Source organism: Rhinolophus sinicus, chromosome 1 (genome assembly GCF_057876585.1).
Source record: "Rhinolophus sinicus isolate RSI-liver-muscle chromosome 1, RSI-T2T, whole genome shotgun sequence".
NCBI lineage: Eukaryota > Metazoa > Chordata > Mammalia > Chiroptera > Rhinolophidae > Rhinolophus > Rhinolophus sinicus.
In genome coordinates this window covers 106,292,088-106,306,157 of record NC_142501.1, presented here as the reverse complement: position 1 = coordinate 106,306,157, position 14,070 = coordinate 106,292,088, and the positions used below count along the sequence as shown (strand labels likewise).

Genomic DNA, 14,070 nt, shown 5'->3' with positions numbered 1-14,070 from the left:
ACGGAGCCTTCGGCACTGAGACCAGCCGGCCCCTCCCTCCCCTCCCGGAGCTCGCCCCGCCCCCACCTGCCCGGTGCTGGAAGCGAAACAGTAGCGGTGTCGGATCAAAACAACAGAAAATTTGCTGTTTTGAGATCTGTGGACCGCAAATACAAATTCACAGCCCAACTAGTTCCAGCAAAGGGGAGAGAGCAGTGTAAGCAGGACCGGCTGTGGTGGTGGTCGCCGCCATTGCTCTGGGCCACCTCTCACAACTCACCCCGCCCCTGACCCCACCTATCTGGGCGGATCCCTGCAGGAGTAAACAGAACTGCTGAAATATACGGGCTCTGAATCAGCAGCTGGAAGAGCTTTCGAACATCAAAAGCTCTCCGCATACCCACCGGGACACTGCGCCCTGTGACCTAGACGAACTATTAACAGAGGAGAAGCCCGTCTCCCAGGGAATCCCCCCCATTGCGTGAGAAGTTGGAATAGTGCAGAGAAAACATAGCACTACTGTGTGGGAGAAGAAAAATAAGTTGCAGTTGGAGAAATAATAAAACATTCTACCAACAAGTACTGGCAAACAAAAGAAAGACCGCTTTCTATCAACCTGTTGCAGAAGTCACTCCTGTAGATGTCTAGGAAGAGAAATAGTAAACCAGTAATCGCCATGAATAACCAAGGCAACAAGATAGCTCAGAAAGAAAGTGAAAAATCTCCAGAGAAGGCACTTAAAGATACAGAAATATGTGACTTAAATGACAGAGAATTCAAGATTGCAGTTCTGAAAAAACTCAACGAGATACAAGAAAACACAGATAGGCAGTTAAAGGAACTCAGAAACTCAATCAAAGAACAGCATGAACATTTTACGAAAGAGATTGAAATCTTAAAAAAGAACCAAATAGAATTTCTGGAGATTAAGAACTCAATAGAAGAAATTAAGAATGAAATAACCAGCTTAGGTAGTAGAGTTGACCAGATGGAGCAAAGAATCAGTGACATCGAAGATAGAAACCTGGAAATGACACAAATTGAAGAAGAAAGAGACTTGAGACTTAAAAGAAATGAAAGAACTCTACAAGAACTTTCTGACTCCATCAAAAAGAGCAATATAAGAATAATGGGCATACCAGAAGGAGAAGAAAGAGAGAAGGGAACAGAGAATATATTCAAACAAATTGTCGATGAGAACTTCCCAAATTTGTGGACAGAACTGGACCCTCGAATCCAAGAAGCAAATAGAACACCTAGTTACCTCAATCCCAACAGACCTTCTCCAAGGCACATTGTATTGAAGATGGCTAAAATCAACGACAAAGAAAGAATCCTCAAGGCAGCCAGGGAAAAGAAGACGGTAACTTACAAAGGAAAGCCCATTAGATTATCATCAGATTTTTCAGCAGAAACTCTACAAGCCAGGAGGGAGTGGAACCAAATATTCAAACTATTGAAAGAGAGAAACCATGAGCCAAGAATAATATATCCAGCAAAGATATCCTTTAGATATGAAGGAGGAATAAAGATCTTTCCAGACATACACAAGCTGAGGGAATTTTCTAATACACGACCTGCACTACAAGAAATACTAAAGGAGGCCATTCGACCACCATCAACAGGGACAATTTGTGGCAAACAAAACTCAAAAAGGGGGAGAGTAAAGGCCTGAACCAGAATATGGGAATGGAGAAAGTAAGCGTGCTGAAGAAAATGGAATACTCTAAATATCAAACTTTCTTTTACATAAACTTAAGGGTAACCACTCAAAATAAATCCAGAATTGAAATACATACTGAAATTAAAAAAGAAACAGAGGGAAACATCATAGAATACCACCACACAGAAATAATAGACAACAACAAAAAGGCAAAGAAACAATGGAGACACAACCTTACCAGAAAACTAAGGATAGAATGACAGGAAATCCTCACATATCAATAATTACTCTAAATGTAAATGGACTGAACTCACCAATAAAAAGGCACAGAGTGGCAGATTGGATCAAAAAACTAAACCCAACCATATGCTGTCTCCAAGAGACACATCTCAGCTACAAGGACAAACATAGACTCAAAGTGAAAGGGTGGAAATTGACACTCCAAGCAAATGGTACCCAGAGAAAATCAGGTGTAGCCATAATGATATCAGATGAAACAGACTTCAAGGTGAAAAAGATAACAAGAGACAAAGATGGACATTTCATAATGGTGAAGGGGACTGTACAACAAGAAGACATAACAGTCATCAATATTTATGCCCCCAATCAGGGAGCACCGAAATACACCAAGCAACTTCTAACAGAACTAAAGGGAGAAATTGACCAAAACACAATTATACTAGGGGACTTAAATACATCATTGACAGCTATGGATAGATCATCCAAACAGAAAATAAATAACGAAATAGTAGCCCTAAATGACACATTAGATGAAATGGACATAATTGACATTTATAGAGCACTTCATCCTAAAACATCAGACTATACATTCTTTTCTAGTGTACATGGAACATTCTCAAGGATAGACCATATATTGGGACATAAAATCAGTCTCAACAAATTTAAGAAGATTGAAATCATACCATGCATATTCTCTGATCACAAGGCTTTGAAATTGGATATCAACTGTAAAAAGAAAGCGTGGAAAAACACAAATACATGGAGACTAAACAACATACTTTTAAAGAAGGACTGGGTCAAAGAAGAAATTAGAGGAGAGATCAAAAGATACATTGAAACAAATGACAATGAAAATACATCCTACCAAAATTTTTGGGATGCAGCGAAAGCAGTTTTAAGAGGGAAATTTATCTCATTACAGGCCTATCTCAAGAAACAAGAAAACTCCCAAATAAATAACCTCATGTTACACCTTAAAGAACTAGAAAAAGAAGAACAAGTACAACCCAAGGTCAGCAGAAGAAAGGAAATAACAAAAATTAGAGCAGAACTAAATGAAATAGAGAACAAAAAGACAATAGAAAAAATTAATATGACAAAGAGCTGGTTCTTTGAAAAGATTAACAAAATTGACAAACCCTTGGCTAGACTTACTAAGATAAAAAGAGAGAAGACACTGATTAACAAAATCAGAAACGTAAAAGGGGAAGTTATCACGGACACCACAGAAATACAAAGGATCATCCAAGAATACTATGAAGGACTATATGCCACCAAATTCAACAACCTAGAAGAAATGGACAAGTTCTTAGAAACATATAGCCTTCCAAGGCTAAATCATGAAGAACTGGAAAATCTAAACAGACCAATCACCAGTAACGAAATTGAATCAGTCATCCAAAACCTTCCCAAAAGCAAAAGTCCGGGACCAGATGGCTTCACTAGTGAATTCTACCAAACCTTCAAAGAGGATCTAATACCAATTCTGCACAAACTCTTCCAAAAAATTGAAGAAGAGACAGTACTCCCTAACTCATTTTATGAGGCCAACATTACCCTGATACCAAAACCTGGTAAGGACAGCACAAAAAAAGAAAACTACAGACCAATATCTCTGATGAATACCGATGCAAAAATCCTAAATAAAATTCTAGCAAATCGAATACAACAATGCATTAAAAAGATTATTCATCACGACCAAGTGGGGTTCATCCCCGGGGCACAAGGATGGTTCAACATACGCAAATCCATCAATGTGATACATCACATAAACAAAATAAAGGACAAAAATCATATGATTATATCAATTGATGCAGAAAAAGCATTTGACAAGATACAACATCCATTTATGATTAAAACACTTAATAAAATGGGTATAGAAGGAAAATACCTTAACATAATAAAGGCCATATATGACAAGCCCTCTGCTAATCTCATAATTAATGGAGAAAAACTGAAGCCCTTTGCTCTACGTTCAGGAACACGACAGGGCTGTCCTCTATCACCTCTGCTTTTCAACATAGTGTTGGAAGTCCTTGCCAGAGCAATCAGGCAAGAGAAAGAAATAAAAGGCATCCAAATTGGGAATGAAGAAGTTAAATTATCACTCTTTGCAGATGACATGATGCTATATATAGAAAACCCTAAAGACTCCACCAAAAAGCTATTAGAAACAATCAATGAATACAGTAAAGTTGCCGGCTACAAAATCAACGCACAAAAGTCCATTGCCTTCCTATATACTAACAATGAAATCTCAGAAAAAGAAATACAAAAAACAATTCCTTTTGCAATTGCAGCAAAAAGAATAAAATACCTAGGAATAAACTTAACCAAGGATGTGAAAGACCTATATGCTGAAAACTATAAGACTTTTTTGAAAGAAATTGAAGAAGACACAAAGAAATGGAAAGACATTCCATGCTCATGGATTGGAAGAATCAACATAGTTAAAATGGCCATATTACCCAAAGCAATATACAGATTCAATGCAATCCCCATCAAAATCCCAATGGCATATTTTAAAGAAATAGAACAAAAAATCATCAGATTTGTTTGGAACCACAAAAGACCCCGAATAGCCAAAGCAATCTTAAGGAAAAAGAACAATAATGGAGGTATCACACTTCCTGACTTTGGCTTGTACTACAGGGCTACAATAATCAAAACAGCATGGTATTGGCAGAAAAACAGACACATAGACCAATGGAATAGAATTGAGAACCCAGAAATAAAACCACATAAATATGGACAGATAATTTTTGACAAAGAAGCTAAAAACATACAATGGAGCAAAGACAGCCTCTTCAATAAATGGTGCTGGGAGAATTGGATAGCCACGTGCAAAAGAATGAAACTGGATTGCTATTTGTCACCATGTACCAAAGTTAATTCAAAATGGATCAAAGACTTAAGCATAAGACCTGACACAATAAACTGCATAGAAGAAAACATAGGTACTAAACTTATGGACCTTGGGTTCAAAGAGCATTTTATGAACTTGACTCCAAAGGCAATGGAAGTAAAAGCTAAAATAAACGAATGGGACTATATGAAACTTAAAAGCTTCTGCACAGCAAAAGAAACCATTGACAAAATAAAGAGGCCACCAACTGAATGGGAGAAGATTTTTGCAAACAGTGCCTCCGATAAGGGGCTAGTATCCAGAATATACAAGGAACTCATGCAACTCAACAACAAAAAAACAAACAACCCAATTGAAAAATGGGCAGAGGACTTGAAGAGACATTTCTCCAAAGAGGACATACAAATGGCAAATAGACATATGAAAAAATGCTCAACATCACTAATCATCAGAGAAATGCAAATCAAAACCACAATGAGATATCACCTCACCCCAGTCAGAATGGCTATCATCAACAAGACAAATAGTAACAAGTGTTGGAGAGGCTGTGGAGAAAAAGGAACCCTCATACACTGTTGGTGGGAATGCAGACTGGTGCAGCCGTTATGGAAGGCAGTGTGGAGGTTTCTCAAAGAATTACGAATAGAATTGCCATATGACCCAGCAATCCCTCTTCTGGGTATCTACCCAAAAAATCTGAAAACATTTAGAGATAAAGACACGTGTGCTCCAATGTTCATTGCAGCTTTGTTTACGGTGGCCAAGACATGGAAACAACCAAAATGTCCTTCGATAGATGAATGGATAAAGAAGTTGTGGTATATATACACAATGGAATACTATTCGGCCGTAAGAAAAGATGATATAGGAACATTTGTGACAACATGGATGGATCTTGAGAGAGTAATGCTGAGCGAAACAAGTCAGACAGAAAAAGCAGAGAACCATGTGATTTCACTGATATGTGGTATATAAACCAAGAACAACAAAAGAACAAGACAAACAAATGAGAAACAGAAACTCATAGACACAGACAATAGTTTAATGGTTGCCAGAGGGTAACGGGGGCGGGGGGTGGGGGGTGGGAGATGAGGGTAAGGGGGATCGAATATATGGTGATGGAAAGAGAACTGACTCTGGGTGGTGAACACACAATGGGATTTATAGATGATGTAATACAGAATTGTACACCTGAAATCTATGTAATTTTACTAACAATTGTCACCCCAATAAATTTAATTAAAAAAAAAAAACATTTAGTAGAATTAATTTTTGATATTAAACAGTCCCCTTTTCAAATGAGTTATAATTCATTATAATATGGACAAAATAGCTATAAGTTCATTTAAAACCATTAGCTAGATTTTTTAAATCCATGATGTTTAGTCTGGCTAATAGTTGGAATTAAGGTGAACAAGACAGTGCAAAGGTGTCACTTGGGCTGGCATTGCTCTTGAGCTGAAGGTAGATAGTTTTCAGGGGCCTCATTCATCTGTGGTGTTTACCTTTCCACCTTCGTCCTCCAGTTATTCTCTCTTGGCCTTGACATAGTCAGTGCTTTTGGTCCAGTAGGCCCTACAGCCTTGGCTGGATGTGTAAAACTGTCTTACTGTGAGATTTATCAGACTGCACTGCCACACGTTCTTTACACATGCCAATGTGCCATCTGGGCCCCACAACTGCTGCTTCATCTTGAACAAGTTCCTGGTAGGCGCTTTTATGTGCTAACATCATTGTCCTGAGGTGCGGCCTTCAAGAGCTCCATTTCAACGGTGTCCCATTGTGCCTGTTTTCAACTCAAACCATTGTCATCATGGAGGCCAATGACCACAGTTTGGTGGAAATGATATTTAGATACTCTTCAATGCCTGTGAGGGAATGGTTTTCCAGCCCACACAGCTACCAGTGAATTTTTACTCAGTCCTCAGTCTCTAAGTATTTGGCTGGATCTCCTTTGGGCTTGTTGGACAAGGTTATCTCTGAGGCCCTTTCCAGTTCCAAGGTTTTGTGAATCTAAGAATTGATTAAGTTGTGATGTTGTTTGCCTCTACACGCCATACATAAATACTAGATTTACCAAGTATTGTTCCTTATTATTCATATTTCCTCTCTATTAGCTTCTTAAATATTCATTTAAAAACTTCTTTTAGTGAATGCACTGGAAATTGCAACATTCAAATTTGACTCATTGCATCCACCACATGTTAGTGTTTTTCCCATTCCTGGACAGTGAAAAGACCACAGGATACTTCATCTACTGTACTCCTGACTTCTGTGCATTGTCACCTTGTATTTTAATGCCATCCCTATTTAAAACCCCATAAGACATTCTTATTCTTGTTTTTTAAACAGTGGATGTTTGCTTAGATTTCCCCTCATACTTACGCTCATTCCTTCTTGCATCACCATATTTCCACCAGGCATCATTTTCCTTTAGACAGAATAACTCCTGTAACTGTTTTTTTTAAGTGGATTGGGATCAAGAAGGAATATTTGCCTTTTCTTCCTCAAAAAGTGAGATCACCTGAGCTAATGATTGAAATAACTCTGAGGACTGTGAGCATTAATTAAATGTGATCTTGAGGCCCTGTGTCTCTGTCTTAGTCATCTGTGTCTCTCAGTGTCAGGCGTAGAGCAGGCACTCAATATTTATTAGATTGAAAAGCACTGGGAGATGAACTCACTTCCTACTTTATTTAAATCACATCCATCTGACTTTAACTTCTTATGTTCCTCTTTGATTTCCCCTTAAAATTATTTTGAATCTTTACATATCCTCTAGTATTCCAGAGGACAGTCCTCTCCTTTCCAAGGCCATTTATTATTTTGCACCTTCTCCCCATGACTCTTATCTTCTAGAAGACTTTGCTCCTTCAGTCTCCCTGTTATGTTTTTGTCTCCATTTCCCCATTGACTTCTTTTCTTCTCCCTTCTTATATGTCGAGGTCTCTCATTTAAAAAATCAACTCCCGGGCCGGCTGGTGGCTCAGGCGTTTGGAGCTCCGTGCTCCTACCGCTGAAGGCTGCCAGTTCAATTCCCGCATTGGCCAGTGGGCTCTAAACCACAAGGTTGTCGGTTCAACTCCTCGACTCCTGCAAGGGATGGTGGGCTGCACCCCCTGCAACTAACAACGGCAATTGGACCTAGAGCTGAACTTCGCCCTCCACGACCAAGATTGAAAGGACAACAAGTTGACTTGGAAAAAGTCCTGGAAGTACACACTGTTCCCCAATAAACTTCTGTTCCCCTTCCCCAATAAAATCTTAAAAACAAACAAACAAACAAAAAAATCTTTGTTTATAAAACAAAAACAAAAAATCAACTCCCTTTTTTGGATTCTATTACTATTGTAACATACTGTCATGTCTTTATATTCCCTCCAATTTTTTAAAAGAATATTTGTTTGATACCTATACCTCATCTTCTGCTCACTCTTAGCCTTTGTGATTTGGTGTCTTCCCTCCCTCCCCCGCCCCATTCCATTGAAACTTATCTTGGAGATCATTGATCATCCCTGGTTTATCAAAACAATGACCTTGTCAGCCTTCAGATTTTTTTACCTTAAACATTTGGTAATTCATTTTTCTTGAAACTTTTCCTTTGCCTCCTGTGGTTCTCATTTAACATCTCCACAGATTCCTTTTCTCCATTGCCTGCCCCTAATGGAGATACCCTTGGTCCTGTCCTCTGGCCTTTATTTGTCTTATTCAAAACCACATTAGCTCTTCATGGGTGACTGTGAAAACTCTATGTTTCCTTCTCTCTTGAGTTTTGTACTGGAATTTCCACCCATATGCTGGACTTGCCCTCCCAGATGTTTTGCCTCACTTAAATTTAACTTCTCCCAAGAAGAACTTATCATTTTCCTTAAAAAACAAAACAAAAGCTGTTCTTTCTTTGGTGTTCTTACTTGTTTATTTATGTCAACATGTCCCCACTTTAAGCAGATTCTAAGCAACACCCTCATTGTCGACTATTCTCTGCACAGAATTAAGTCCTGTCAATTCTGCTTCCGTAATGTTTCCAGAATCCCTTTTCTTCCCATTGATGCCATCCTAGCTCAGGTCATCAAATTCTGTCCCTGTAATTCGCACACTAGTGTCTAAATTCTTTTCTGCCTTTTACTTTGTCTTCCTGGCCCATCCTACTCATTACTCTGTGACTGAATGTTCCGAAGGGATTATTCTGCTCCCGATACAAAGCTTCAGTGATTCCCCATTGTCTTGTCATTATGTGTAATCTGTTGCACACTTTAAAATCCCATCCTCTACTTTGCTGTCCTGCATTCTATTTAAATGCGACTCTCACCATTTCCCAGCACAGATTCTTCTCTCTGTCCTCTGCCTTTGCTCCTTCTCACTTCTGTCTCTCTTCTTTCCTCTGACCAGGAGATGAAATTCCTACTACAATCCTGTTCAGATGTTACCTGTTCCAGGTAGCTGCTTGGGCCTCTTCTCCCATGCACCTCTTTGAGTTTAGCAGAGCAGACTGTGTCGTCCATTTCCTCCCAACTGAGTATTCAGGGATGGTTGAAATCTCTCACTATATCGAAAGCATTGTAGTAAATACTCAGTGATGAAAAATTTTTTCCATGTGCATGTCCAGCATAGTGCTTTGAACTTTTATTAGGCATTTACTAAGTATTTAAATTTTTTCTTTAATGTAGATGTATTATTTCTCTCTTCAGACACTGGAGGGCACTGGTGAAATGCTTTACATAACTGCTCAGTTCACATGAGTTTTGGTTTTCTGGAGAGAAATGTGTGTGTGTGTGTGTGTGTGTGTGTGTGTTTGCATGTGTGTGCATTCACACACTCAGAAAGGACCATTTACAAGTTTGTCTTTTTAAAAATTAATAATCTACTAAAATTAATAAAACCTAATTGTTTCTTAAACTTTTAAATTCAGCTTATGAACCTTATTATTTTGAAATCTAGCAAATTTAAATAATAATTTTTAAAGGGAATATTCATGGATTTTTGGTCCCCTTTGCAATCTTAGATCAACATTCTTAAATATTTTATATTGCCTTTATAAATTTAATATATTTTATTTTAAGGATTTTAATTGACAAATTTTCTCAGGGACCTTATTCAGGTCTGTGCTTACTTTTCTTTTGGGTTTGTTCTTTTCTTCTCAATTTCTAGTAGTTCTTTATATATTTGACTAATAAGCCATGTGTCTTTTCTCTGAGTGGCAAACATTTTTCCAAATATGTCGTTCACTTGTGTTTTGACTTTGCGGCTGCTGCTGGCAGCAGCATTAGCTGCTGGTGTGTGTGTCTGTTGGTTATTTTACCACGCGGAAGTCCATGTTACGGATTTATGTCTTACCACCATGCAGGAGTGGAACCACAGCCCCTCTCTGGGAATCTGGCCTTCAGGCTTTGCTGCCAGAGGCCGTCAGAGTTCTTGCTGATATCCATTGTTTGTGGATTTTACTCATGGGAAACCCTCTGTCTCTGAACTCTCATATTCTTTACACACTAATTGCTATCACTTTGCATTTCCTCACTTATACTCTGGCAGAATTTGCTTCTTTTCAGGTTTTGGTTTTGTCTACTCACGTAGGTGTTGACTCATGAACTTGCCTCATGTATCAGTGCCTCCCAGCTGCCCAGCTCCGTGCTGGGCAGTTACTGTGGGTTTAGTGGGTACCAGTTAAAGGCCATGGAGGACGCGAGGTGTCCCAAGAGGGATAACGGAAAATTCCCTCTCCTGTCTAGCCCAGCAGATGCCTGGATGTGCCCCTTGCGTGGGACCAGGCCATAGAGATGGCTCTAGATTGAAAGATGGCTGACAGTCCTGCCAGCTTGGCCTTTCCCAGGCTCTTTACTCCCTCTAAGACATCTAAGAACCATTCACGTCCTGGGAGAGATGGGGAATCAACTCACATGTACCCTCCCTCTTACTCCTGCCCAGAGGTTTGGAGGCAGCTGGCTGAAGGAAGAGGAACTGAGACAAGCCAGGGGTTCAAGAAGCCACTGGTTTTAATGGGGGGTGAGTGGGTAGGGAAGGGACCGGGTGGTGGGATGGTAAGCAGTGCGTCTGCTCGCTTCCCAGCCTTGGCTAGGGCTGGTGTACATACAGGACAGGAGCCCTGAGCACCCTCTTAGGCATGCGGGCCTCGGGGAGACGTGTGGGGAAGGAGAAAGGAGACACAGAGCACAGGGAGAGACCTTAATGGCCTCGGAGCGGTGAAGGTGCGACAATACTGTGTGTCTGTGTCTATGTTCAGAGAACGAGGAAGCTGGGCTGGAGGCAGGAAAGGATCAGAGGGATTAGCAGTGAGGCAGCCTGTAAAACTGGACTGTCCACAAAATACAAACTGGTCGGGTGGGCACAGCCTCACCCTCCACCCTGACCTCCCGTCTCCGTGTCCGTGAGGGGCTGCCCTCCCGCCGGCCTCGCTCCTACTTCTTCCGCCCGATCTGTGCCATCAGGTGGGCGTTGGCCGCTGCCTTGGCTCGCAAGTTCTTGGCCTTGGCGATGTTGAAGAGGATGTTCATGATGTTGGTGGGGACGTCAAGGGACAGAGTGAGCTTGGAGCGCCGGTCACTCTTGGTCTTGTCCTGGGACAGCCTCTGCCTGAGCTGCGCTGGGGGCAGGTACTTGTACCGGGGCCTTCCAGCTCCACCGCCACCCCCAGGGAGGGTCCTTTTGTTCTTGTCCTCTTCCTCGTCCTCTCCTGAGGACGGGTCTTGGCTGGGCAGGTAGGGGAACCCGCTCTTGCTCAGCGGGGGTGCATCCTCCAGCTGGCTGCTCTTAGCCTCAGACAGGGCTGTGTTGATGCAGCGGAAGATGGACTCTGCTTTGTCCAACTTATGGGCGAGGCCCAGCCTGGGTGCCCCTAGGAGCAGCAGCAGCAGCAGCAGGAAGTGGGCTGGCACCAGCATCTCTCCCTGTAGGGGACAGGAGGGAAGTGGGAAGGGCTGTGATGGGGCTCAGGGCTCAGAAGGACTTGGGTTCAAATCCTGTTGGGCTTTGTTTATGTTCTACGACAACGCTTCTCAAAGTGTGATCTTGGGACCAGCAACAGCATCTGGGCCTTTGCAGGGTGAAAGGAAAGAAACTCTACAAAGAAAAGACGTCCTTTGCTCCTCACTAAAGTCTAATTCCTAAGCAACTTTCCCCTCTTCCATTCTTTGGGAACTTTGGCTGTCACCTCTAGTGAAACAGCACAAGTGTTTACGTCTCCCTGCTACCTGCTGGGTAAGGCTCTATGGCCATATTTTTCCCACTTGGATTCCTGAAACTCAACCATTCTTTAGGGTGGTTCCAGCAGTACCTTCTCTGGATGCTTTAAAGATATACATTTGCTTCTGAGAACTGTGACAGATTCTCGTCCTGGGAACCTGGGCTAGCTGGAAATTCAGAGTACCTATGTGGGGGGATGGGGAGGGTGGGGGAGTGGGTGGGAGGGTGTGGGGGGTGGCAGTTCCATAGCTCTGCCCAGGCTGGAGAAGGCAGAGTTAGTCCCCATTTACTCAGTTTGTCTGCAAACACTGGGAAGAAGTTGAATTTAAAAAATGAAGAATTTTATAAAACAGCGGCTACAGAATCTAGGGGACATTTAAGCATTTCAAGAGGTATAGTAATGAGTGTAAGAGTGATCTGTTTTCTTTTTGCAGGCTCATGGAAGTGTTTGTGTGACACACACATGCACACACACACACACACACACACACACACACACACACACCTGTAAGCAAGTCACCCTCAAAGTGAGCAGTGAGGGTTTATAACTGAAGGGCTCTTCCCCTGAAGAAGGAGGAACACCAGGAAAAGTTGACATGTTACAGGTAACACTGGTCATTGGCAGTATTCATATTACTGCTGTATTATTTAGTCCATTCTCAGAAGTGGGGTGTGTGTGTGTGTTTGCTAGATTGCTATGTTTGAGGAAAAAATTGCAAAGAGGATTTCTCAGAAAATTGAGCATCAAACATTCATCTTTATGGTCCCTCCCCTTCACTGGTGGTACCTCGTCATTGCAGACAGCTGTCTCCTTCCATCAGTGTAGCGGGGGGCAAAGGACTCTGGGCTTTGAGGGCAGAAGACCTCGGTTTGAAACTTCCCTCACCTTCTTGAGTGCCTTGGGTGAATTTCTTAACCTCTCAGTGGCCACATCCTAAAAAGGAGGCATTACCTGCCTCACAGGTATATTGAGAGAATGAAGGGAGATGAAAAGGTGAGAGATGCTGGCATATGAAAGCCATAAATGCAGGCATCCTCCTGCTCCTGCAGGCGGTGGGGGACCTTCTGTAGTTTCTATCTCTGTCCCTCCCCTCCTCCCCCAGCCCCTGTCCCCATTTGTAAACTATTACTGAGGGCCGCTTTTCACATTCACAAGTGAATTCTGTTTAGAAAAATAGATTTGTAAGAACCCATTCTGTCTCTGATCTGTTACCTTTTGCAAAGCTGGTGTCTCTGTACCAACAAAGAGGATCAATTTGCTCCCTAAGAAACTTCCCCATGGTCTCTTTGGGGCCATTGCTCTTTATTTCAAGCACTGTGGTGTTCTACACTGCCTTGCAGCTCTCATCTCTCACCTATGTCCAGTCCCCAGCACCTCCTGCCTAATTTAGGGCAAATATATTTATCCTTCATAAAGAAGTCCCCAAACAAAATCTTACCGAGAGTGGACTTCCCTCTGGAGTGGAGATGCTCAGGGATGCAGGCACAGCTTCAGGACCAGGAGGTCTGCCCTGGGACCATCCCCTTGAACTTCTGTCTCTGCTGGGGTCGCCGGCTCCTTTTCTTGTATTGTTTCCTCTCTATGGAGACCGCTCCACTCCTTCGTGTGTATATAAAAGTGATAGATCACAGGGTGGGTCGTAATTCCAGACGTAGTGTCTACACTAGGATGCAATTTTGTTTAAAATACAAGCAGAACCAGCTGTCCGCGTCATGGAGATGACAGGCACTCTATCCTTGACCCCTCCCACCTGTCTTCCCTCCCAGCCCTCCCCACCTCCCCCTTCCCCTTCTGCCCTAGCAACTTGCTTCATTGATAAAAAGAAAAAACCTCGTTAAACTGAGAGGCAGTTTCTTTGAAGGGTTTTATTACTGATCTTAGTTCTTACTAATTTCAGCCTTCCTACATCCCCATCCCCCAACCCACCTTTTGGAAATCTAGAATCAGGACCTGCTTTGAAGGTAGAGAATGAGGCTTGAAGGTCACTTGTCTTGTAATTTTTGTGGGTTCTGACGTGCCGTGTTTTCTCAGAAAGCTCAATATATCCGTCTTCTCAAAGGGCTCGCGAAGGGGCAGACACAATGCACCTAGAGCTTTTGATGGGAAAGCACTTGAATTCTACCC

General features: G+C 41.9%; 1 protein-coding gene across 1 annotated transcript; it reads right to left on the bottom strand.

The window, feature by feature from the left end:
• Window positions 1-10,789: 10,789 nt before the first annotated feature.
• On the bottom strand, window positions 10,790-13,626 carry UCN3 (urocortin 3). The gene is made up of 2 exons (XM_019738186.3): window positions 13,385-13,626; window positions 10,790-11,650 (listed from the first exon to the last, which is right to left on the bottom strand). Exon 2 carries the CDS (start codon window positions 11,642-11,644, stop codon window positions 11,162-11,164), a length of 483 nt encoding a protein of 160 aa, XP_019593745.3. The 5' UTR covers window positions 11,645-11,650; window positions 13,385-13,626; the 3' UTR covers window positions 10,790-11,161.
• Window positions 13,627-14,070: the final 444 nt, after the last annotated feature.